The sequence below is a fragment of the Trematosphaeria pertusa genome (assembly GCF_010094035.1).
Source record: "Trematosphaeria pertusa strain CBS 122368 unplaced genomic scaffold BU26scaffold_14, whole genome shotgun sequence".
NCBI classification, from domain to species: domain Eukaryota; kingdom Fungi; phylum Ascomycota; class Dothideomycetes; order Pleosporales; family Trematosphaeriaceae; genus Trematosphaeria; species Trematosphaeria pertusa.
The window spans coordinates 694,361-715,782 of NW_022987225.1; the positions used below are offsets into that span (position 1 = coordinate 694,361).

General features: G+C 53.7%; 11 protein-coding genes across 11 annotated transcripts; 5 read left to right on the forward strand and 6 right to left on the reverse strand.

The window, feature by feature from the left end:
- Nucleotides 1–160: 160 nt before the first annotated feature.
- BU26DRAFT_522546 (uncharacterized protein) lies at nt 161–1,310 on the reverse strand. Its single transcript, XM_033829811.1, has 4 exons — nt 1,285–1,310; nt 758–1,233; nt 546–703; nt 161–491 (listed from the first exon to the last, which is right to left on the reverse strand). Exons 2-4 carry the CDS (start codon nt 868–870, stop codon nt 283–285), a joined length of 480 nt encoding a protein of 159 aa, XP_033679787.1. The 5' UTR covers nt 871–1,233; nt 1,285–1,310; the 3' UTR covers nt 161–282.
- BU26DRAFT_522547 (uncharacterized protein) lies at nt 1,010–2,396 on the reverse strand. The gene is made up of 3 exons (XM_033829812.1): nt 2,272–2,396; nt 1,605–2,210; nt 1,010–1,549 (listed from the first exon to the last, which is right to left on the reverse strand). Exons 2-3 carry the CDS (start codon nt 2,183–2,185, stop codon nt 1,411–1,413), a joined length of 720 nt encoding a protein of 239 aa, XP_033679788.1. The 5' UTR covers nt 2,186–2,210; nt 2,272–2,396; the 3' UTR covers nt 1,010–1,410.
- Nucleotides 2,397–2,832: 436 nt separating this feature from the next.
- BU26DRAFT_553911 (uncharacterized protein) lies at nt 2,833–4,161 on the forward strand (the record flags this gene model as incomplete). The annotated part of the gene is made up of 3 exons (XM_033832239.1): nt 2,833–2,840; nt 2,898–2,916; nt 2,969–4,161. The coding sequence occupies 3 exons, from the start codon at nt 2,833–2,835 to the stop codon at nt 4,097–4,099; spliced, it is 1,158 nt and encodes a 385-aa protein (XP_033679789.1). The 3' UTR covers nt 4,100–4,161.
- Nucleotides 4,162–4,412: 251 nt separating this feature from the next.
- Nucleotides 4,413–5,978, forward strand: BU26DRAFT_522549 (alpha/beta-hydrolase). Its single transcript, XM_033829813.1, has 4 exons — nt 4,413–4,660; nt 4,714–4,810; nt 4,864–5,213; nt 5,311–5,978. The coding sequence occupies exons 1-4, from the start codon at nt 4,573–4,575 to the stop codon at nt 5,520–5,522; spliced, it is 747 nt and encodes a 248-aa protein (XP_033679790.1). The 5' UTR covers nt 4,413–4,572; the 3' UTR covers nt 5,523–5,978.
- BU26DRAFT_86641 (uncharacterized protein) lies at nt 5,631–6,307 on the reverse strand. The gene has a single exon (XM_033836419.1). It carries the CDS (start codon nt 6,171–6,173, stop codon nt 5,739–5,741), a length of 435 nt encoding a protein of 144 aa, XP_033679791.1. The 5' UTR covers nt 6,174–6,307; the 3' UTR covers nt 5,631–5,738.
- Nucleotides 6,308–10,343: 4,036 nt separating this feature from the next.
- BU26DRAFT_553913 (uncharacterized protein) lies at nt 10,344–12,745 on the forward strand (the record flags this gene model as incomplete). Its single annotated transcript, XM_033832240.1, has 2 exons — nt 10,344–11,359; nt 11,599–12,745. The coding sequence occupies 2 exons, from the start codon at nt 10,344–10,346 to the stop codon at nt 12,743–12,745; spliced, it is 2,163 nt and encodes a 720-aa protein (XP_033679792.1).
- A 321-nt stretch (nt 12,746–13,066) lies between these two features.
- Nucleotides 13,067–16,104, forward strand: BU26DRAFT_463565 (DNA mismatch repair protein). Its single transcript, XM_033825132.1, has 3 exons — nt 13,067–13,297; nt 13,347–13,520; nt 13,571–16,104. The coding sequence occupies exons 1-3, from the start codon at nt 13,145–13,147 to the stop codon at nt 16,004–16,006; spliced, it is 2,763 nt and encodes a 920-aa protein (XP_033679793.1). The 5' UTR covers nt 13,067–13,144; the 3' UTR covers nt 16,007–16,104.
- A 71-nt stretch (nt 16,105–16,175) lies between these two features.
- BU26DRAFT_463567 (DUF292-domain-containing protein) lies at nt 16,176–17,789 on the forward strand. Its single transcript, XM_033825133.1, has 3 exons — nt 16,176–16,282; nt 16,340–16,450; nt 16,528–17,789. The coding sequence occupies exons 1-3, from the start codon at nt 16,259–16,261 to the stop codon at nt 17,335–17,337; spliced, it is 945 nt and encodes a 314-aa protein (XP_033679794.1). The 5' UTR covers nt 16,176–16,258; the 3' UTR covers nt 17,338–17,789.
- BU26DRAFT_86720 (uncharacterized protein) lies at nt 17,694–19,063 on the reverse strand. The gene is made up of 2 exons (XM_033836421.1): nt 18,519–19,063; nt 17,694–18,432 (listed from the first exon to the last, which is right to left on the reverse strand). Exons 1-2 carry the CDS (start codon nt 18,892–18,894, stop codon nt 18,050–18,052), a joined length of 759 nt encoding a protein of 252 aa, XP_033679795.1. The 5' UTR covers nt 18,895–19,063; the 3' UTR covers nt 17,694–18,049.
- On the reverse strand, nt 18,962–19,524 carry BU26DRAFT_508772 (uncharacterized protein; the record flags this gene model as incomplete). The annotated part of the gene is made up of 2 exons (XM_033827109.1): nt 18,962–19,119; nt 19,176–19,524. 2 exons carry the CDS (start codon nt 19,522–19,524, stop codon nt 18,962–18,964), a joined length of 507 nt encoding a protein of 168 aa, XP_033679796.1.
- Nucleotides 19,525–20,635: 1,111 nt separating this feature from the next.
- Nucleotides 20,636–20,995, reverse strand: BU26DRAFT_568791 (uncharacterized protein; the record flags this gene model as incomplete). Its single annotated transcript, XM_033833808.1, has 1 exon — nt 20,636–20,995. One exon carries the CDS (start codon nt 20,993–20,995, stop codon nt 20,636–20,638), a length of 360 nt encoding a protein of 119 aa, XP_033679797.1.
- Between the last annotated feature and the right edge of the window lie 427 nt (nt 20,996–21,422).

Genomic DNA, 21,422 nt, shown 5'->3' on the forward strand with positions numbered 1-21,422 from the left:
AGCCGAGTGTCACGTGCTCACGCACCCGTCTCAGCTACACTGGTCCTGAGCAGTGAATAGGTTCGTGAAGCCCTTCAGGCTCTATTTTCCTCTGCCTTTTCTAAGTCCTGATTTCCCAGCACAGTTTCCATTGATAGTATCATTTTGTACAAGTCATTCCGTTTATGATATCATTTTCCCTGCATAGCATCTAGCAGGACGTATGCCTACTTTTTGAGAGAAGTCCTCAACCATGTGCTTCCGCAATTTAGATTCCCAGTCGATCTATGCCGGCGATTAAGGCTAGCGACGACCCTGCGGATCCATCTCCTCCCTCACCTCGCCCAACGGTTCAATCCTCGCCGGATCCACGGCCTCGTCCGAGAAGCCTGGGTTCTTCCTTGTGCTCTCTCCCGCTTTTCCATCCAGTGGTTCGAGCTTGGTACCATGAACGGTCTCGTCTGTTCCGACGGAGCCCGCGCTTGCGTGCGGCTCTGGGTGTTGGTATTTGCCTAACCTTTATTAGCATGCAGTCTCTTCGCGAAAATATGATTATTATGGCGTACCTCGTCCTCCGAGAGGGTCGATCCTCGCTTTGTCGATGGCGGAATCGGTGCCTGCTGAGCCGCGGGCGCTCATGTCGTGAGGCTCATTTTGCTTGAGGCTCGAGTCGAGGGGCTGGATCTTGGAGGCAGAGATGTCCTCGCTCTTGCCGGTGACGCCTCTGGTCTGTATGAGCATGTTGTTCCGAAATGGTAGCAGCAGGGCAGCAACGTACGAAGACATCGTAGAGTTAGTTTTCTCGTTGTTACGTTCGAGGTAGGAGTTGTGTCGAGCCGTTTTGGTTGCTTGGCGCTCAGTTGGTACTGAGGTGAGCAGGTGAGGCTGCATTTTGTACCATTGGGGGCTGCGGTGCTTGATTACATCATTGTGAGTTCACCGCTGATAGTTTCAGCGTCGATGCGCTTCTTTGCGCAGTCACACTTTCCATATCGAAGATTGCGGCGTTGTTATGATGCTAGCTGCGGGGGAGCTGTGCAGCAATGACATCTTAGCCGGCCCCCTCAGCTCTCACGACAAGGACCCTGACAGTCGATCCCGGAGGGCTCTGAAACCGAATAGCTGGTTGCCTGAATAAATGAGGTAGAGATCCACGGAGCATTTGGCCGATTTCAACCTCGAATTGCCCACTCATCGAGACGACCCCCATCCGACCCGGGCCATGCAATCAAAGAAGACTCGCAAATGGAGCAACTATTTACAGTCAATGGGTATAAAGCTCCATTCCAGTCCATAGATTCATACGTAGAATACCTGCAGAAAGGTCACCCATAAAACTCCTTAAACCAATGACCATCTGACAGATCGATGTCGAAATACTAATGCATGCTTCCAGCCAGAAGAGATCGCACGAGCTAGCTTTCGGGGCTCCTATGTTGCCCGTGATGGCACCGGGACTCTGCCGTTTGCCGGCCCTGGCATAGGGACTGCCGCACGTGGGGGCATTTTTGGAAGAGGAGGCGATAGCGGGGAGCTTCTGATAGCCATATCGCCTTTCAGGTCCTTCGTGCTACGATCAGTTAACACATGTACTCCCTTCGACCGGGGTAGCTTCCAAACCCTACCTCTTCGACTTTTTCACCTTTCCCAGCCACTTCTTCAGCCCTCTCTGCTTAGTCTGTTCGCCGTCCAACTCCTCTGTCCTGCCCATACTACTCCTCTGGCTGACGGGACTGAACTGACTTTCCACACCATTCTCGCTAACTTCCAGCTCTTCATCATCTTCAAGGGGCGGCGCCCATCTCTCCACGTCTCCATTGACTACCACAAACCAGCCCACCTTCTGCCCTGTGGCGATCTTATCACGCAGCTCCACCAGCGCGCTCCAGGCCTCATTCTTCACACCCTGCCCCCTCACCTCGTCTATATCTGCGCCTAGCTTTATCTCGTGTACTTGGTCGCATACGTACGCATACGGCTGGTCTTTGACAGTTATGTCTTCAGGGTCGTATTGCTCGATGAAGCGCAGGTTTGGTAGATGTGCCATTTGTTCTGGGTACATCTTCTGGAAGTTCCTAGTCAGTTCGGCAGTCGTGGCGGGCGCCATGAGCCATTCTGGGGCGCAATCTTCGAGGTTCTGAAGGATGACGTGGATGCGGATAGGCTCTCGGGGCCAGCGAAAGCCGTGGACGAGCCAGGTAGGCATTGCGGGCGATTTGGTTGGACGATCTCTGGGGCTCGTAAACACCTGTCTTGTGCCAATAGACGTGCGGGGACAAAGAGGCGTCCGACCTGTCTGCTGTGGCGCAATTCTTTGGCCGTAAGAGGGCTGGGTCGTGGTACAGTACGTAGGCGCGGAAGCGCGGGTCGGGTTCTCGAGTGTTACGTCTCTTCAGCAGATCCTCGCTCGACTATCATACATTCCCGACTTTGCTGTTGGTCGATTTGCTAGAATTAAACAGTGGGAGCTCGAAACGTTCGGTGGAGGCTGTCGGACGCCGTTCCTGTAGCGGCGATGAGCCGACAATGGCACGATACGGCTCGAAAAGACAAGGGATGTGTGCAAAGTAAGAGAAAGACCGTGGGAAGGCAATCTAGGTATATTAGTGGACTGGACGGAGGAGGGCAGTCCATAAATACCATTGTGTTACACGGAAGTTCGAAGCTTGAAGTGCGAGCCGTGAGCGGGCTGCGATCCGAGTTCCGCGCCAATGCAGGTCAATCGTTGTTTCCGCGGGCATCCCTGCAACTCCAATTCACTCGCCCGCCAACTGCGGGGGAGGTTTCCCGCCACCGCTCACGATGGGATAGGCTCGTCCGCTCCATATCCCTACCACAGTCGTACACCTCACCATGCCTCTGTAAGTCCCATCCAAGGCGGCGTGCCTATTTGCATCCCCATACTGACAAACCTTCAGTCATCTCCTTGGCAAAAAGGTAGACGATCTCTTTCGCCGTCACACAGCATTGATCCGCTGACAATGTCCAGTCATGGAACGTATACTCGCCGGCCAATGTTGCTCGGGTCAAGGCCGACGAGGCCGCCGCCGCCGCTCGCGAAGCTGCCGAAGAGCAGCGCATGCAGGAGCTCGATGCCACGCGACGAGCCGCCATACTACGAGGCGAGACACCGCCACCACTTCCAGAGGAGGGTGCAGAAAACGATAAAAGGAAAGCCGACGGAAGAGAAGGGCATGATCGAAAGAGACGGAAGTTGGCCGGTGAGGATGACACGGAGAGAGACATTCGGTTGGCAACGTCTGCCGCCGCGCCCAAGGAAGACGCGAATAACGATGCAAAACTCCTGAAGCTGAGGAAGCCAGGGAGCGACGCTCCGTTGACCGACCACGCGGGCAACATCAACCTCTTCCCGGTAGACCTGAGAGAGGCGAAGAAGCGCGAGAAGAATGAGGAGGCTGAGAAAGAAAAGAGGAAGAAGGAGAAAGCTCTGGAGGATCAGTATACCATGCGCTTCTCGAATGCAGCGGGCAGAGGCGGACTGGAACAGCCATGGTACGCTGCTGGTGGAAGCAAAACTGCAGAGAACCATGACGCACTGCTAGGATATCAAAACAAGGACGTTTGGGGCAACGAAGATCCACGCCGGAAGGAAAGGGACCAAGCCAGAATCACCTCGAATGACCCCTTCGCCTTCATGCAGAAGGCTCAGACCCAGCTGAAGAAGTCCCGCGATGACAAGAAGAAGTGGGCCGAGGAGCGGGATCGTGAACTCCGAGAGCTAAGGGCTGCGCAGGAGAGGAAATCTAGGCGGGAGAGACATGGCAAAAGAAAGGGACGACATAAAGAAGAGCCGGGCGAGAGCTTATCACTCGACCGGCAACGCGAGAGAGACAGATCGTCAAAGCACAAGCGTCGCCATCGCAGCCGGAGCCGGAGCCCCGAAAAACTACTTGAGCACAAGTCATCTCATCGACGCGAGAGGAAACGTAGTCGAAGCTGGACTTCAGGCGGCGACGGACAACATGAACGGAAGTCTTCCCATCGACATGAGCGAGAACGCGCGGATGGCCTGTACGAGAGGAAGACGGAACGTAGCCCAATACATCTGTCGGAGGGATATCAGGCCCGTGCCGCGGAAGGGGGCCGGCGTATGGTGTAGTATAAAATCCGAGGATTACCTAGGTATCGTCGAGAATGACTAATCAATATACCCATTCCCACCGCATCCTAGTCATCTTCTCTCTCTTGTGCTCTACAGACCCGCCGTGCTGACCCGAGCCCGGGAACCGCGCCAAATTCCAGGTCAGCCAGATAATCCATAGCTTCACGGTGCTCGGTCCTCCCGAGGTCCTTGTCTTGCGCATAGGTCATCCCAAAACGGTAAGGTACTGCTTCTTCATCGGGTAAGGTTCGCTAGCGTATATTGTGCGTCACCGCAGATGCCTGCAGGATGCCCCTCGGGTGGGGCAGCAGGAGCATCCCTCGGCAGAACGACGCGGACGAGAAAATGTATTTAAGACCTGGTTATCCGTCGCCAATTTGACTCCGGTCACCGACATCTGCCTTCAATCGTTGCGCTGCGCGTTCACTCTGCTCGTCTCTTTCCTAGCACGTTCCAAGACCTCAAAAACAATGGCTTCAAATCCGATCGGCAGGTGCTGCACCGTTGGTGTCAAGCATGAGGGCACCGCGAAGGGAGATGTGAAGAACATTGGTGACGGTATAAGCTTCATTTCGAGAGGTTTGTGATTGAATTGATGCTGATATGAGCAGTCCGAACCTACTTCACCTACCCCGAAGACAAGAGCACGCAGAATGCGATCGTGATCTTCACCGATGTCATGGGCATGGACTTCATCAACGTGCAGCTGTATGCCTTCCATCCTACCACCTAAGCCTCCCCCTTCTAACCACCCGTCCCAGCATCGCCGACCAATTTGCCGCGAATGGGTACTTCACCATTGTTCCCGACCTTTTCAACGGCAACGTAGTACCGCTCAACCCGCCCACAGATTTCGACATCATGAAGTGGATCAACGAAGAGATGCCGCGCGTTCCAAAGGTCGACCCCATCATCGAGTCCGTCCTCAAGCACCTGCGCGGCGACCTGGGTGTCAAGAAGCTGGGCGGTGTCGGGTACTGCTTCGGAGGCAAGTACGTGTGCAGGTGGTTGAAGGAGGGGAAGCTGGATGCCGGGTACACGGCGCACCCGAGTTTTGTGGACAGGGAGGAGGTTGAGGGGATTATGGGGCCGTTGAGTATTGCTGCGGCAGGTATGTGCAGTTCCCAACTTCCCTTTTCTATTCATCCTACATGAGCGGACGCATCGCCGCCCCGAAGAGCGATCGCCAATGCTAATGCCAAAAACAGAAACCGACCAAATCTTCCCCGCCCCCAAGCGCCACGAAACCGAAGAAATCCTCCAAAAGATGTCCGTCCCCTACCAGATCAACCTCTTCTCCGACGTCGAGCACGGCTTCGCAGTGCGATGCGATCTGACCAAGAAGCCCGCCAAGTTCGCCAAAGAGCAGGCGTTCCTGCAGGCGGTCGCGTGGTTCGACGAGCATGTCAAGCAGGCGTAAGTGGAATATTCTCTTGCGGCCATTCCTTAGGCGATATAGATGGAATGCTGGTAGGAACCCGGCGTTTGCGTTTGCGTAGCTGAGGTGTGAGGTCGAGATTAAACGGTCCGGCGTCGCAGTCTCGCAATCGACTCTTCAATCTCCGCATCTCTTCTAATTACGTCGCACTCAATATCATCTGTATACCTCGCCCCTTTCCCGTCTATTCTCCTTGTTCTATCTCGTGCTGTCCTTCTCATCGGATTTACAACGTCTTTGATCCTCCGTCCGCACCATGCCGCCGAGCACACGGTGATGTAGACTAGATAGAAGGCCGCCCACAAGCAGTACGACGCTATAAGAAATTCGATCACGTTTTCTAACGCGTCCCAGGTCGTCGGGTGTAAAGTTGTGAGGTGGATGGGATGTGCGTGCGGCGAAGTAGACGGGTCGTGGGCGGGGAGCGGCGGCATTGCGGATGGGCAGAGCGGGACGTTGGTGGTAGGAAGGAGCGGTCGGTAACGGAGATGGAGTAATAGGTGTGGGCTGGGAATACGCGTAGTGATGATGAGTAGCGTTATGGAATTCTGGTGGTGATATTCCCCGTGGCGATAGTGTGGTGGGCCGAAATGGAACCATGGTAAGCTTCTGAGATGCGCCGAGTGCAGCCATACGTTCCTCCTTCCTCGATGTTATTGTCTTTCTTCGCGACCCTGCTCTCTTTCCGCCTCAGTGCTGCGCTGGCAGTCTCGCGTTGCTCGTTCCTTCCTCTTACCGCCATTCCGCACTCCCTTCCGCCCCTGCACCGCCCATCGCGGTATAGGGTAACATGGTCAGCTCATCTCCACTTTCGGCGCCAAGGCACTTCGCTCTGTCTATAAATGCCCCCTTCTCTTCCTTGCTCTCCTTTCTTCTTCACACGCTCCCATAGTCCTCGTCACTAAAAGTCCGGAAACATAAGTTTATGAGCTCCAAGTCTCCTGACCCCAGGGACTAAAAGCAATTTCGTGGACGCCACATGGACTGACTTCTTCTCTGCAAGTCTAAAACCGCCTTTGCATCCAGAAATGCTCTTGCAACTCGGTCGAACTTTGACATCAAAACAGTTTTGTACAACTGTGAGTCATGGAGCTGTCCTCTGTTCGTCGCCCACTAAAACGTCCCTAGAGATAACTCCATGCGGGGTCCTCGCTTCTTCGAGCTTGGTCGAAATAAGTTACCCACCAATATATGGCCATCGCATCACGTACTGAAGCACCTCTCGCTCTATCTATATAAGTCTCTCTACCTCCGCTTTCCCTTCTTCTCTCCACACGACGAGCTGCTTCGGTACTAAAATAGATGAAAAGGCATACCGATGGACCTGGCGTTTCCTGCCCGCGGTGTAAAAAAAACCACTTCTTAAAGGACATATGGCTCCATCCGCGTGTCTCTCCCCTCGATTGCTCTAAGATGATCGATCTCCTCAAGCCTAGCCGCGATACGACCGTTCCGCGAGGACTAGAAAATATCGACTCGAGATCCAAATGGCGGAGCCTTTTCTTGGAGCAGTAGAACGGATCGACAAGGTAAAACATGGTGTCCTTGCTGCTTGGAAGACGTCCAAGAACTCCTCCCTAGTGTCCACCCGGTCCGCTATCTTCTCCCTTACCCTCCAGTATTCAAAAGGCCCGCAATCAGTCTCCCGAGAAACTTCCTCGCTCTCTACTATAAGTACTGTACTGGTCTCTGCCATGAGCCTGCCACCTCCTGCTTCCAGTGCCGAAAAGCTGTAGCGGAATCATACATGGCGTCTCTCCCCTTCCGCGGTTACAAAATAATTCAACACCACGCTATGGTTTGGTCCCGGGATCGAATGAAAAGGGAAACAAGCGTGGTTTATGTGCTGCCGTCTTTCACAGAAAGTGTTGGGAAAGGGAATTGCATTTCTGCATTGGGGGTTGGGGGGTTTCTCGGAGACGTACAGTATGTCATCGTATGGGATGCGGACCTGGTTTCGTTCAGCTCGACGAGCAGAGACAGTTCGTCTATATAAACTCCTCCTTGCCGTCAATTTCGTTTCTCTCTCCACACGCTCCTCCGGCCCTCCACACTAAAAGCGACGGATGCCACCCTCATGGCCGTCCTGCGTCTGCGCTGCGGTCTGTAAAATCCAGCTTGACGTGTGCTTATGGCGTCGCTCGCTGGTCTATTGAGGTTAAAGGTCTCAATAAGAGCTTGTATGCCTTTGGTGCTCGCATTTGGGGTGGACTAAAATTCCAGATTGGAGTACTCATGTTGGAGGTTTCCTCTCTCCGGTTGTCGAAAGCCATACGCGTACTCATTCGTCATTCAACCGCAGCAGAAAGTGCACTTTGGAAAAAGATTCAAAAACAATGTCCTTCTCCCTGATGGAAGGCACCAGAGTTCTCTGGTCGGCGTTACTATGACTCTTCGCCTGTTGCGCTTCTCCACTGGTACCATCGGCTCCCTGATATCAGGGGTATAGAGTTGCTCTCCTCTATACTTCCAACCCTCACTGCTGGACGCACCGCCCCGCGCGCTTCTCTAGAAAGGATATGTGCCCCTTTCGATGGCTTTGACCGCGTGGCCTCTTCCTAGGGAGAATTTCTATCCTTACCTAGAGATGGACTCTTCTTCCAGGGCGGGGATTACAAAATGAATCCACTAACCAATCCACGCTCTTGCCTTTTTCTTTCGAGTACTTAAAAACGAAACGCGAACACCTACCATGAAAGCCGGCGTCTCTGTCCGTTTACCTTCAACGTGGAAAACACTACGGCTCAATGCTTCTCTAAAAGCACAACCATTGCGTCCATATGGAGTGTACGTCTCCCCTCGCCGATCTCAATAAAAGCGCGACCCAACCGTTTCATGGCTAGCTTTGTGGTCGCTGCGAATCCGACTATTGGGAGATGACTTCAATGTCTTGCACTTCGCTTCCAGGTCTTAGAAAGGGGCATAGGCAACCAGCATGTGCTCTTCCTCGCGGAACGGAATCATTGCTTAGACAAAGATATGGTCCTGGTGCGGGGTTTTATGGGGTTCGTAAAAAACCTGAGACAGCAAAATACGATCGAGAACTCGCATGGATTCCTCTCCAAAGTAGCTGCGGAGCACGCAATGGCTGGAGCAACTTCGCCTATGCTTAGTCCAAAAATCTACGAGTGAATCTAGCATGAGTAGTGCTTGTGATTAGCTGGAAAGCTGGTTCTTCATATGGAGTTCTGTGCGGCGCGTCAGCATCTCGAAGTAAACGAAATACCCTGCTGCGGGAACTGAATGCCTGTCTGCTGCTGGGTTGTCCTGCTACAAAGGACCGGGTGTTCTGCCCATGCCGTTCCTGTTCGACTCACCCCTCGTTCTAAATCCAACTCGCTACATCCTATGTGTGCTCCACCTGCTCTCAGCTCGTCTCTCCAACCGTTTCCAGATCTTTTACATGGACTCCTGCTCTTGCTTGTCTCCAAAATCTCCATTGTCAACGATTATGGAACCCCGGCACGTTCCCGGGGTTGCTTCACCCGAAAGAGTTCCACAAACTCATCATGCCTAGGAATACATTTGCGCCTACTCAATGCTCTCGGAAACAGCTGCATGTCGGCTCGCTCGGAACGGCGTCAGGCTAATCGCATGGACCCGCAGTCGTTTCCTCGGTCATACGCAATCGAAATGCGTATTCTATCATGCAGCGCTCCTCTGACCTTTTTCCCAACATCCTACGACCCCACACCATGCTCCCGAATCTGCCGAACTTCTCGCAGAAAAAGAAGAATCAACTCAAAGCATGGCTTGGGCATCTTCCTCCGGCAACAAAAAAATTCAACACCGTCGGATTCTACGGGGCCACGCGGGGTCTGTAATTCTACCAAAAGACGGGGACAATGATCATGCTGTTCTCGAGCCAGGTTTCTGAAAAAAAAAACCCCCGGATTGAAACGGATTGAAAACATCCTTAACACTTAATTATGGACGCTTGTTTGGCATCCTGAAAACGGACGGCGGCCCGTGCGATGCTCTTTCCCTTTCTCCCCGTGAATATCAGAAAGTGCGTGCTGTCCCTGTCATGAGAACACCCGTTGCGCGCGGCACTTAAAAGCAGTGCAGCACCAATTCATGGCCGTGCTGCATTCTCGGGAATCTTCGACCATAACTCGCACACACCCCTTGATATGCTTTGCGAGGCGGGCTCCTCTCCGCTCAAGAACTTCGGAACCACCTGTATGTCGCTCCGGCGCCTTTCACCTTAGGGATTTGGAAGGCCGTGGGGGTCGTCATATGGTCTCCTCCCGTTCGTTTGCGGGATATGAAGAGTGCAGCGACGCGTACAACATGTGTATATTCAAAGACGGTTACTGAAAAGGCATGGTGCGGGCCGCCGCTTGCTCGTCGTATTCGGTATTTAAAACATTGCGAACCACAAAGAGCAGGACCGCTTTCACATGGTCCACAAGCCATAACCGCAGCGGATCGCTAGAAGCCTCAAAGTGGACAGCTGTGATGGTATGCTCTGAAAGGTTACTCTGAAGACATGTTCTTCGGAGCTCTCGCGGGTGGCTTGTAAAAGTCTTTTCCCTGGAAGAATGATTATTCTTTGCGCATACGCTCATTTTCGTTCCTATTGATGCTGGTGAGCATCATTGTAGTTTGCCGATCATAGGCGTGCAGATGGCTACGGTGAATGAAATCAAGCGAACTGTGAAGCCCCACTCACTCGTTTGTTTCGTAAGGAAAGAAGAGCAGTGACCGCAGCGGGGCTCGTCGAGAAGCAAACGTACCTATATATTCTCGCCTTCCCACGTTGCCCAGTTCTCGACCTCGACACAACTAGCACATGGAAGCATGAGCAACGAACCCAACAACTCGACAGCTCCCGCAAAAATGACAAAGCCAGCAGTGCGATTCGCGGATGTCGAACCCGTGGAGCTCACGCGCGAGGTGCTCGGAGATGCCTTACTAGGTCCCGCACATCAGCGCGAGGCCCTCGATCTCCAAGTGTCCATGAAGGAGCTGGGCGCCTTTCTGTGGACCCTCCTGGAACACCGTGACGATCTCCTCAACGCCGACATTACTCTAGAAATCTTCGGCAGCCCGGATGCGCACCCCACGCGCCCGGGCCCCCAGCTGCTCATGTCATGCACAGGCCTCTTCCAAAGTACCAACCTTGGTCTCCGCGACATGTCGGAGCTATGGGAAGACCTTGAAGCCGGGAAGCCATCAGCCTTACTTGCTGTCATTCTAAAGCTGCTCTCCTATTTCGGAAACCTCGTCCATCTAAACATGAGGGAATGCCGACTGCACGAGCTGCCCATGTTCAACATGCTCTTCAACGACCCGAAGGTATCGCCGCTCGATGGGCAACCAACGTGGAACAGGCCGCTGCACTGGAAGAAAGGATACCCGGGCGCCGTACTCCACGAAGTTGCAGGGAAACTGGAGACGCTCCAGATGCCGATGACGTGGAGTATCGCGTCTGCAATATCCTCGCCGCCGTACAAAACAATGACCCCGATCTGTCACCTTCCGGGCTTCAGCCAGCTGCGCGAGCTAGCTATCCCGTACGCGGCAGTCATACCGCGTCCGAAGACGAGTCTACGCGCATTGCCGACTTCGGCGCTGCCTTCCACGTTAGAGACGCTGGGGATCTTCGACGCCTATCCTTCGCGCTTCCTTTCTGATTTCCTGAGAGCGGCAAGGGTGGCGAAGAGGGAGCATGGGATGCTGAAAGCGCTAGAGAAGGTTGAGATTCATTGCAATGACAGCTTTCCGGTGGGTGGCTATGATGAGTTGGAGGAAGTAGCGAAGCATTCAAACGGGTTCGCGGAGCGTGAAGCACATTACTTCCTAGTTAGGTTGGGGTGAGTATATAACGTTTGCGGAGCGGTGATGGAGCGACATAAGCAAGTTGGGGTGGTTACGCGACTTGTAGGGAATGCACACGTACCTAGAATCAATCTGCTGGTCCGTATATGAGGAAGCTCGCCAGCATTTTATCAATGCGGCTGAACATGATTCGTTGTTATGGCTTTACAGAGCCGTCGTCTCTCTAGAATACGCCAGCCAGTCCAGCGTGATGCACTTGCAATGACGTTGGCAGTGCCGTCACGCATGCGGTGGTGGAAGTAAACGAACACATATATATTCGGCCCTCAGAACGTTCGATGCTTGCGGTATACCCTTCACCAAGACGAGGCGAAACGAGAAAGAAAATGGAGAAAGCTCCCCTAGAAGGAATACCGAAAAAAATCTTCCAGCAGATATGCACCTCTATCTGCGGTGGACAGCATGATCTATCCACCCAAAGAGACCTCATCAACCTGAGTGAAAGCTGCAATCGACTGGCCCCAGCCGTACGTTACGTAATATTGCAGCATGTCATCGTTGACATTACGAGGTTAGGAAGCCTCCTTCAATATTACTTGAAATATAGGAGCGACCAACCGCAGGGGTCTTGCATTCTAGAGATCACCTCAGGCCCTGGTCTTCCAGTAGCCAACATCCCGGATGGGAGGCTCATCAGCGAGTGCGAAGACAGGATCTTTGAACACCAGTCGGAGGTTCAGAGCCAAGCCGAGTGGCTGAATGACCTCGTAACTGGAAATCTCGAAGCATTTCTTGGTCTAGTGCTTATGCAACCCCCGGGACTGACGGACCTGCGGCTAGGTAGAAGTCGACTCCACGCTTTCCCGCTCCTCAACAGGCTGTTCAATGAGCCTCAGGTCGTCATTAGACGCGGCGGGTATGACTGGCAACGTCCCTCGCCATGGAGTCGTAATTATCCAGATGAGATCTTCGACTGGATCGCACCCAGGTTGAAAGCGCTCGAGCTGCCAGGCCATTGGGATATGGTCCACGCGTATGACCCCACCGGCGTCAGGTTAATGCCCCGCGTAGCCACTCTCAAAGCCTTCACCTGCTTGGAACGCTTGTCGGCGCCTTATGATGCACTGATTTCTTTGCCTGGTCTGCATGTACCGAGCGGTGCCGTCCCTCATGTTCCCATTGAGAACTTTCCCCCGACTCTCCAGATATTGGTAATAACCGATGCCTCTCGGAACCATAGAATGTTTCAATTCTTGGAGCAGTTGCTGGTCAAGAGGAAGGAGAAGGGTATGCTTCCAGTGCTCAGCCGAGTTGAGGTATGCTCTGGGAACCGGTTAGAGCCTTCCTTAGGAAACAACGCCGAGGAGGATACCATAGTGGCGAATGGGAGGCGGCTGGGGATAGAGATATGCTTCGGGTAAGTGAGAGTGCAAATTGTCTATGCTTCCGATTTCGGGTCTGTCCTCAAGGTAGCGTACTTCTCGTATGTACTTCTAAGTCGTTCTTAAATTGGATATATTGGCGATATTCCTCTCTTCGGGTCGGTATTCGTGAGTGGCGAGAAAGTGGCCATGGTGTAAAGAATGAAGAATTATATACCGTCCTCCGCTTTGATGTACTAGCTAAGTCGGTTTCTAAACTGTAAGGACTGAGATCGCCCGTGCGCTTATCGATAAGGCTAGCGCGAAAACGCGTCAAGGTCGCGCTCGCGTTTAATAGGGAGACGCTCCGCACTACTTTCTCCTCATGTTCTGCACGTCGGCGCCTTTCGTTTCTGCTTGACCCGTTAGATCGCCCTGCAATACTAGATTCTCTCCAAAATGGCGTCCCGGCCGGAGTTGAAGGAAGACGACGAGTCGAGTTTCTGTAAATTCTTCCGCAATTTGCCCCACAGCGATGATACTGTACGAATATTCGACCGTGGGGATTACTACAGCGCACATGGAGAGGATGCCAAGTTTATTGCTGCTTCGGTTGGTGGCCCGCCAACCTACTGGAAAGTCTAGCTAAGGTGTATACCAGGTTTATCACACAACGGCTGTCATCCGCAAGCTAGGCCGAGAACCGGGCCTGGAATCCGTTACGATGACGACGATGGTGTTCCGTAATTTCCTTCGAGAAGCTCTGTTTAGACTGGGCAAGCGGGTGGAGATCTGGCAGTCGTCTGGGCGCATGGCTTGGAAGGTCGCGAAGCAGGTACGGCAACACCAGAGCAAGGGCAGGACGAAAAGCTCACTATAACTCAGGCCTCGCCGGGGAACCTCCAAGATATCGAAGACGAGCTCGGCGGACGGATTGAGAATGCGCCCATAATACTGGCCGTCAAAGTGTCGGCAAAGGCGTCGGAAGCCCGCAATGTTGGCGTCTGCTTCGCGGATGCGAGCGTGCGGGAATTGGGTGTCACCGAGTTCCTCGACAACGACCTCTACTCCAACTTTGAGTCGCTCCTCATCCAGCTGGGCGTGAAGGAATGTCTTATACAAGCGGATGGTGCGAAGAAGGATGTGGAACTCAACAAACTTCGGACGATTGCGGACAACTGCGGGTGCGCCGTGGCAGAGCGAGGAATTGCAGATTTCGGCACAAAGGATATCGAGCAGGATCTTCCGCGGTTGCTAAAGGATGAGCGAGCTGCTGGCACTCTTCCTTTGACAGACCTGAAGCTTGCCATGGGAGCTGCCGCAGCTTTGATCAAGTACCTAGGCGTCATGTCGGACTCTTCCAACTTCGGACAGTACCAGCTCTACCAGCACGATCTTTCGCAGTACATGAAGCTGGACGCAGCAGCACTGAAGGCGCTCAACCTTATGCCAGGACCCCGAGATGGTGCGAAGACGATGAGTTTGTATGGCCTTCTCAACCACTGCAAGACGCCTACCGGAAGCCGCCTGCTCGCCCAATGGCTGAAGCAGCCGTTGATGAACGTGTCGGATATCGAGCGGCGGCAGCAGCTGGTGGAGGCTTTTGTCAACGACACCGAACTACGCCAGACGATGCAAGAAGAACACCTGCGCGCCATACCGGATCTTTACCGGCTGGCCAAGAAGTTCCAACGTAAAGTCGCTAACTTAGAGGATGTGGTGCGAACATACCAGGTAATCATCCGGCTACCGGGTTTTCTGGGCGCTCTCGAGTCGGTCATGGACGAGCAATACAAGGACCCGCTAGACGCCGAATACACTACGAAATTACGGGAGTACTCTGATTCCTTTGCGAAGCTTCAGGAGATGGTCGAGACTACGGTCGACTTGGAAGCACTTGATAACCACGAATTCATTATCAAGCCCGAGTTTGACGAGTCGCTGCGCACTATCCGCAAGCGGCTTGACAAGCTGAAACGGGATATGGAATCCGAGCACTACTGGGTGGGTCGCGACCTCAACCAGGAAACCGAGAAGAAGCTCTTCCTAGAGAACCACCGCGTACATGGGTGGTGTTTCAGGTTGACCCGGAACGAAGCAGGCTGCATCCGGGGCAAGAAGGAGTACCAGGAGTGCTCAACTCAGAAGAACGGCGTTTACTTCACAACTTCATCCCTGCAGGCCATGCGGCGGGAGTTTGACCAGCTATCAGAGAACTACAACCGCACACAGTCCGGCCTCGTCAACGAGGTCGTAGCAGTCGCTTCCTCTTACATACCTGTTATTGAGAAACTGGCCGCGGTCCTTGCCCATCTCGATGTTATTGTCGCATTCGCGCACGTCTCTGTCCATGCTCCTACTTCGTATACGCGACCAAAAATGCACCCGCGCGGAACCGGAGACACCATCCTGAAGGAAGCCAGGCATCCCTGCATGGAGATGCAGGACGACATCTCCTTCATCACCAACGATGTCAGTCTCGTCCGCGGCTCGAGCGAGTTCCTCATCATTACAGGTCCGAACATGGGCGGAAAATCAACGTATATTCGACAGATCGGTGTCATCGCTCTCATGGCCCAAATAGGTTGCTTTGTACCTGCCTCAGAAGCAGAGCTGACCGTCTTCGACTGCATTCTCGCTAGGGTGGGAGCGAGTGACAGCCAGATCAAGGGCGTGTCAACATTCATGGCGGAAATGCTGGAGACTGCCAATATCTTAAAGTCCGCCACAAAAGAATCTCTCATCATAATCGACGAACTCGGTCGCGGAACAAGCACGTATGACGGATTTGGTCTTGCGTGGGCTATTTCCGAGCACATCGTCAAGGAGATCGGCGCCTTCGCACTCTTCGCAACGCATTTCCACGAACTCACCGCGTTAGCCGACACCTATCCGCAAGTAGAGAATCTGCACGTCGTTGCGCACATATCGGAGGGCACTACGGACTCTTCTGATGGCATCCAGAAGAAACGCGAAGTCACCTTACTCTACAAAGTCGAGCCCGGCGTCTGCGATCAATCCTTCGGCATCCACGTTGCGGAGCTCGTTCGCTTCCCGCAGAAGGTCATTAATATGGCGAAGCGGAAGGCTGATGAGCTAGAAGACTTCTCTGGCAAGCACGAGGACGGCTTTGTGCAGGCGAGCAAAGAAGAAGTTGAAGAGGGCAGCAAGTTGTTGAAGGAGATGCTGGCGAAGTGGAAGGAAGAGGTGGAGAGCCAGGGGCTGACGAAGAAGCAGCAGGTGGAGAGGATGAAGGAGCTCGTTAAGGAGAATGCGGCCTTGAGGAAGAATGGGTTCTTCAAGGGCATACAGGCGCTATGAATTTCTATGGGATAGGCGGATCTGGCTATATGATACGGTAATCTATATCGGATACAGGAGTACGATACCAAAGTAATTCAGAGGATGGTTGCACAGCCACAACTAGCCACATTGAGCTAAGCCTGGGACCTTGGTGCCCCGCGCATCCCACTTGCTGCTCCAGTTGCAACCTCAAGCATCATCCAACCTCTCCTCATAGCATTCCATGCATATATACCCTCTACCTCTCCGCATATCCCCCAGGAAGACACCATGGCGCCCTCACAATCAATAGTGGTCAGCTTTAGGATACCATTCCAAGCGCAACAGCGACGGAACTAACGACAGGCGTAGAACAAACTGAAAGTGCAGCTTAAGCTCTCCATATCGCGTCTGCGTATGGTGCAGCAGAAAGACTCGGCGAAAGCGAAACAACAGCGGCGAGAAATGGCCCAGCTCCTCGAGGTTCGTATGCCATTTCCATCTCTTGCCAGGCATCCTCCAAACCGCACTCTGTACTAACGCCGCGCGATCCGCTCCAGGCCAGCAAAGTCCAATCCGCACGAATACGCGTCGAGAACATCATCCGCTCCGACATCACCACAGAACTCCACGAGATCCTCGAACTCTACTGCGAACTGCTTCTCGCGCGCAGCCAGCTCCTCGACCCGCCTTCCTCGCCCTACAACTCCCCCTCCTCGTCGCACAACAATGCCCCGCTCGACCCGGCGCTGGAAGAAGCAGTGCGCAGTATCATATACGCAGCGCCGCGAACCGAAATCAAGGAGCTAAACACGGTACGGGCCTTGCTGGTCGAGAAGTTCGGCAAAGAGGTCGCTCTTGCGAGTATGGAGGCGGAGGGCGTTGCGGAACGCGTCATCAAGAAGTTGAGGATTGAGACTCCGAGCGCGGAGCTCGTGGACGCATACCTCACGGAAATCGCGCGCTTCTACGGTGTTCCGTTCGGCGCCGCTGCTACCTCAAACTCTGACGACGATGACGATGACGAACCTTCGGGCGGTATTGCAGAAAAGGCCGATGCACAGCCACAGCTCGAGAACCCGCTAGAAGCCGAATCCGGCGCAAATAAGGATGCCAGGAAGGAAGAAGAGGAGGAGGAATTAGTTAAGGCGACGCCGCCGAAGATGTTTGGACCGCAGAGCCCCCTCCGGGTTATGCCGCCGAGCCCGAGCACGGATAATATGGCGCCGAAGTTGAAGTTGCCGGGCGCGGCGACGGCGAAGCTGAATAAGGCGGAAGCTAAGAAACCAGCGAAGAAGGACGAGGGGCCGGGTGGAAAGATTCCGGACGTTGATGAGTTAGCGAAGAGGTTTGCTGCATTGAAAAGGTGATTGGGTTTCATCATTGGTGAGCTTGCTTTGGGCTATTTGTGGCGTGTGGGGCCTCAAAGGGCGTTTTGGGGCACGGCTAGGATTTTTACGATATGGGTGACTGGATTCTAGGGTTGGGGTTTGATTGAGCTGAGATATTCCCCCATCGGATGGGGAGATATACACTATTCCACAGTGTAAGAGCATCTTTTTGGCTATTCTTCCGGCTTCTCTTGACTCCTCTCTCAAACCGTCTGGGCCGAGGGTAGCGAATTCCTCCTCATCCCGTGGTTTTAAGCCCATGTTCCGTAGATCCCACCAACTTACCGTCGTCAGCCGTCCTCTTGTCTACTCTTGAGTATGTCGCGATGGAGCCGGATTAGAGGGCAGTGAAAAGAATTCCGATCATCGTATAGTCGGTAATTGCGGAGTAAAGCTCTAAGGTAATTGGAGAAGCATATGATGGACCGAGGGCAAAGACGGAAAAGCAAGAGAGGGGATCACTAAAACTCGTGCCTCTGCTGTTGCACAATGTTCTTGCCGTGTTTCGCCACCTCGACCAACAACGTGCGTCTCGGGGAAAAGTGTCTATGCGCTTATTTCTAGGATGGTTCCATCGAAGATAGAAAGACGATGAGGAAGAGAAAAGACTGCACTGATATCGCACCAGACTTCTCCACCCTGACCGCGGTCCATTTTCCACCAGCCCACCGCCTTAGCTGCTCCTGTCCCCCTACCAACCCGCAAAGAAACCCAATGTAATTACATCCACTAGACTAAAGCACCAACCAGACCTCCCATCCTCCTCCTCTCTCTTCCTCTCTCTTCCTCTCCATATCCACCTCCTCAACCTGTCGAAGCTCTTCCGCAATGCTCGCTTAGAACTCCGGGGAGTATGGCGTGAATCCACATCATGGACTCTTCCTTCGAATAGCCGCTTAAATCGAAGTTGGGCTTGGTCTTGCGGTTCGGTTTCGGCTTTGACCGCGGAGGTGAGGGCCGTTTTGACATTGGTCGCGGTTTGGGGGGCCTTTTGGAGTTCTTCGAAGACGTTTGACGTATGACGCGTAGGGAGCTTTGCATGGCGTGGATGTTGTTGGATATATGCATTACTTGCTGGTCGATAGGTTGAATGCCGAATTGGCTGGGCGATGCTCAAGGAGACGTTACCTTGGGGAAAGGTCTCCTGGTGGACGGCATACTGTAATTACGATTCGCAGCACGCAAGGCGTCTGCCCAGTGGACAGAGGTGATGTGGTCCGTTGCGCGTCTCGCGCTTTGGCGAGGAGTAAAAACACTTCTGCGAACTGATAACAAGAACGTTGCGAGTCTGTGGAGAGCTAGGGTCTGTTGACACGGGGTGGCGGTTCGTTTTGGGGTTCGCTGGACAGTCCTCACCGGACGGTGACACAGCATTATGCAAGGACGCGACAGTGACGCACCAATGCAGGAATGCTCCGAGTTGGTTTCAAGCACCATGAACCGCAATGAAAGCACTGGGCTATATCGACTATGAGGTTGAAGGACTATTCTTGTATCGCCGACCTCGCCCCAGCCACCGCGTTGCACAACGTTCATCGCGTCCCCCCGCCCTCCAATCGCGGAAAGATCTCCTCACCGATGACATCCACATGCAGCATCGACCTCACTTTTTTTTATTCGCCCTCTCTTTTCCCTTCTCTTCCTTCAACTTCTTCTTCTCAGCCTTGGACAGCGTGAACAGCTGTTGCTGCCATCTCCTATCCTCTTCCTTTGCCAACAGCTTCGCGTTCCTGCTCGCTTCCAGTGACTGCTGAACTTCCTCTGAACGACTCTCAAGTTAGATCTAGCGCTGAGAGATGGAGACTTCGTTTACCTACCTTTGTGGCGCTGGCGCTTTTTCTCCGCATCAGCACGTGCGCGTCTGCTCCTCTCTTCGGGGGTGGGATAACCTTTGGCAAGGTCTGGGGTAGGCGTGAAGAAGTCTATAGGGAGGTTTGCTGATCTATCTGGGAAAACATCGTGCCTGTCTTGATCAAAGAATGGCACTGCGTCCTGTGTACCCTTGGCTGTGGGTGCCGCCTTTCCGCGCTGAGGGGAGAGAAGGTCGCGAATGCTATGTTGGGACGGCTGTCCATGGCTGAATACAGAGGCAGGAGTGAAGAAAGCGTAAGACGCAAATTTGGAAAGAGCCATGCGTTGCATGCTTGCGAGGTAGTAGAAGGCCATGAAGTGCTCTGAGTTAGTGTCATTGTATGCGTTTTTGATTTATAGAAACCAGAGGCCGGCAGTGCCATGCTACCGAGGAAGCTCTGGGGGCCAGCCGTACAGAGAGAAGCGCGAACGCGGGTGCCTGGGCTCTGGGCATGTCTAGTGTTGCGCCACGGTGACAGAACGCCTTAGGGAGGTTGGGTTCGATGGAGTTTGCTTGCTAGATTTCTTGGATCTACAGGCGTCACACCGATCGACGTATGTTTCGCATGCTCCTCATATATCTGGTAGGATCAAGCATCCTAGGGCCTTCGTGCAGCAATAGGATACTCTCCGAACGACCGTGGAGGGCGCTTCTCAAGGAGGGGCAAGCTCAGTGGTCTATTCCTCACGGTTCGTCGACCTAGCATCTTCCTTCGGATAGGTTTTGTGAAACACGCAGTGCTCCAAGCATATAAGCAACATGGGGTCTGCCCCATAAGTGGTGCTCTCGTTCCTGAGGCGTGGGTTTGCATAGCAGGCAGCAGTCTGGTTCGGTGTATGGCGTATGCAGATGTTGGCTTGGAATGCGAAGATGTCGTCCAGTCAGTCGGATGGGGAAATAGGAGAAATGCAAGGAGTAATTCAGAACTGGCCAATGGGGATCCACCGAGGGACTCCAAGGAGGGAGGAAATCGAGTCAGAGAAAGTCTCTTGCTAAGGACATATGCGGGGCTGCAGGCCGAACGCGTTCCGCCACTCTTACTGTGCAGATGCCCTTCACACCGTCCTACTTTTTATCGGCTTCCGAGCATATTCTCAGGCCACATCCAAGCTTGGGAAGTGTGGTGTGGTCAGCGGGTGGTCCCGACAGATACGATGTGAAGTAGACCGAATAGAATCGACCGAGAGCTTGCTTGTTTTGAATAAGGAGTGGCACTAGAAAGCGAAGGTCAGCAACACTCTGAGCTGAAGACACCTTTGGACTGCAAATGTGCACGTGATATCAGAAATTCCCAAGAACCAGTACAAGCCTCCAGTCGGCGACATGAATTGCTTTCCTCCCAATACAACATCCCAAGCCAATCCAACCGTAGTAAACACCCTCATCTCTCTTCCCAGCCCTCTTTCCCATCCCTCTCCCTCTCTCCTACCCCTCAGTCGAGCTCAACTCCATAAGCATCTCCCTCGTCGCGCTCAAACTCTGACTATCCCCATACAGCGCCGCAATCAAGCTGCTATCGATCTTGGGAAACTCGCGCTGCAGGATCGCCTGGTTCTGCTCGTCCTCGGTCTCCGGCCGCGTGCGCGACATCTCGTAGCTCTGCATGACTTCGACCTGGTGGCTGCGGTCGCTGCCCTGGGGGAGCGCGACGTCGGTGCCGGTGCGGCGGGGTGGCGGGTTTGGAGGGGGTTGTTCTTGCTGGGGGTGCGCCTGGGACTGCTGCTGGGGGTACTGGGGGTGTTCGGAGTGCTGCGGTTGGGATTGGTAGTAGTCGTTGGATGACATGTTGGGGGGTTGGTGGTGGTGCTGTTGTTGGGACTGTTGGGCTGGCGGTTGCAAGGTGTGGTGGAGGAGCTGCAGAGAGGGCTTGTGCAACGCGAAAACTGTGTGGAGATATATTGAAGGGTAGATCTGCGCTTGCGCGTTCCGTGGCGTTGATGCTGCGGCACGGAGGAGTTGTGGTGGTGAGACGGTGGCCGATGACGTATACGTGTGATACGGAGCGAGCACCGCTCCAAAGCCACTGGAAACGGCTTAGTCAGCACCGTCAGCGTATCAGACATCACAATGGGCGTAGACTTCAGCTCGAGCTCTTTTAGGGGACTATCGTCTACATGCGATGTATGGGGATGAAGGATGGCCAGCTAGGACTACGGGTTTTAAGGGAGCCTTATGAGATCTCCTCGGAGATGTGGTGTACCAGAGCGATCGA

Excerpts from the sequence above, each read along its gene's own strand:
- BU26DRAFT_522546 (XM_033829811.1), bottom strand. The coding sequence starts at position 870 with ATGCAGCCTCACCTGCTCACCTCAGTACCAACTGAGCGCCAAGCAACC. Across the intron at positions 704-757 it reads ACTAACTCTACGATGTCTTC|AGGCGTCACCGGCAAGAGCG; the intron begins GTACGTTGCTGC and ends CATACAGACCAG. Across the intron at positions 492-545 it reads CGACCCTCTCGGAGGACGAG|GCAAATACCAACACCCAGAG; the intron begins GTACGCCATAAT and ends AATAAAGGTTAG.
- BU26DRAFT_522547 (XM_033829812.1), bottom strand. The coding sequence starts at position 2,185 with ATGCCTACCTGGCTCGTCCACGGCTTTCGCTGGCCCCGAGAGCCTATC. Across the intron at positions 1,550-1,604 it reads AAGGTGAAAAAGTCGAAGAG|CACGAAGGACCTGAAAGGCG; the intron begins GTAGGGTTTGGA and ends AACTGATCGTAG.
- BU26DRAFT_522549 (XM_033829813.1), top strand. The coding sequence starts at position 4,573 with ATGGCTTCAAATCCGATCGGCAGGTGCTGCACCGTTGGTGTCAAGCAT. Across the intron at positions 4,811-4,863 it reads GACTTCATCAACGTGCAGCT|CATCGCCGACCAATTTGCCG; the intron begins GTATGCCTTCCA and ends CACCCGTCCCAG. Across the intron at positions 5,214-5,310 it reads GTTGAGTATTGCTGCGGCAG|AAACCGACCAAATCTTCCCC; the intron begins GTATGTGCAGTT and ends TGCCAAAAACAG.
- BU26DRAFT_86641 (XM_033836419.1), bottom strand. The coding sequence starts at position 6,173 with ATGGCTGCACTCGGCGCATCTCAGAAGCTTACCATGGTTCCATTTCGG.
- BU26DRAFT_463565 (XM_033825132.1), top strand. The coding sequence starts at position 13,145 with ATGGCGTCCCGGCCGGAGTTGAAGGAAGACGACGAGTCGAGTTTCTGT. Across the intron at positions 13,298-13,346 it reads CCAAGTTTATTGCTGCTTCG|GTTTATCACACAACGGCTGT; the intron begins GTTGGTGGCCCG and ends GGTGTATACCAG. Across the intron at positions 13,521-13,570 it reads CTTGGAAGGTCGCGAAGCAG|GCCTCGCCGGGGAACCTCCA; the intron begins GTACGGCAACAC and ends ACTATAACTCAG.
- BU26DRAFT_463567 (XM_033825133.1), top strand. The coding sequence starts at position 16,259 with ATGGCGCCCTCACAATCAATAGTG. Across the intron at positions 16,283-16,339 it reads CGCCCTCACAATCAATAGTG|AACAAACTGAAAGTGCAGCT; the intron begins GTCAGCTTTAGG and ends CGACAGGCGTAG. Across the intron at positions 16,451-16,527 it reads AAATGGCCCAGCTCCTCGAG|GCCAGCAAAGTCCAATCCGC; the intron begins GTTCGTATGCCA and ends GATCCGCTCCAG.
- BU26DRAFT_86720 (XM_033836421.1), bottom strand. The coding sequence starts at position 18,894 with ATGAACGTTGTGCAACGCGGTGGCTGGGGCGAGGTCGGCGATACAAGA. Across the intron at positions 18,433-18,518 it reads TGCTGCGAATCGTAATTACA|CAAGTAATGCATATATCCAA; the intron begins GTATGCCGTCCA and ends CCTATCGACCAG.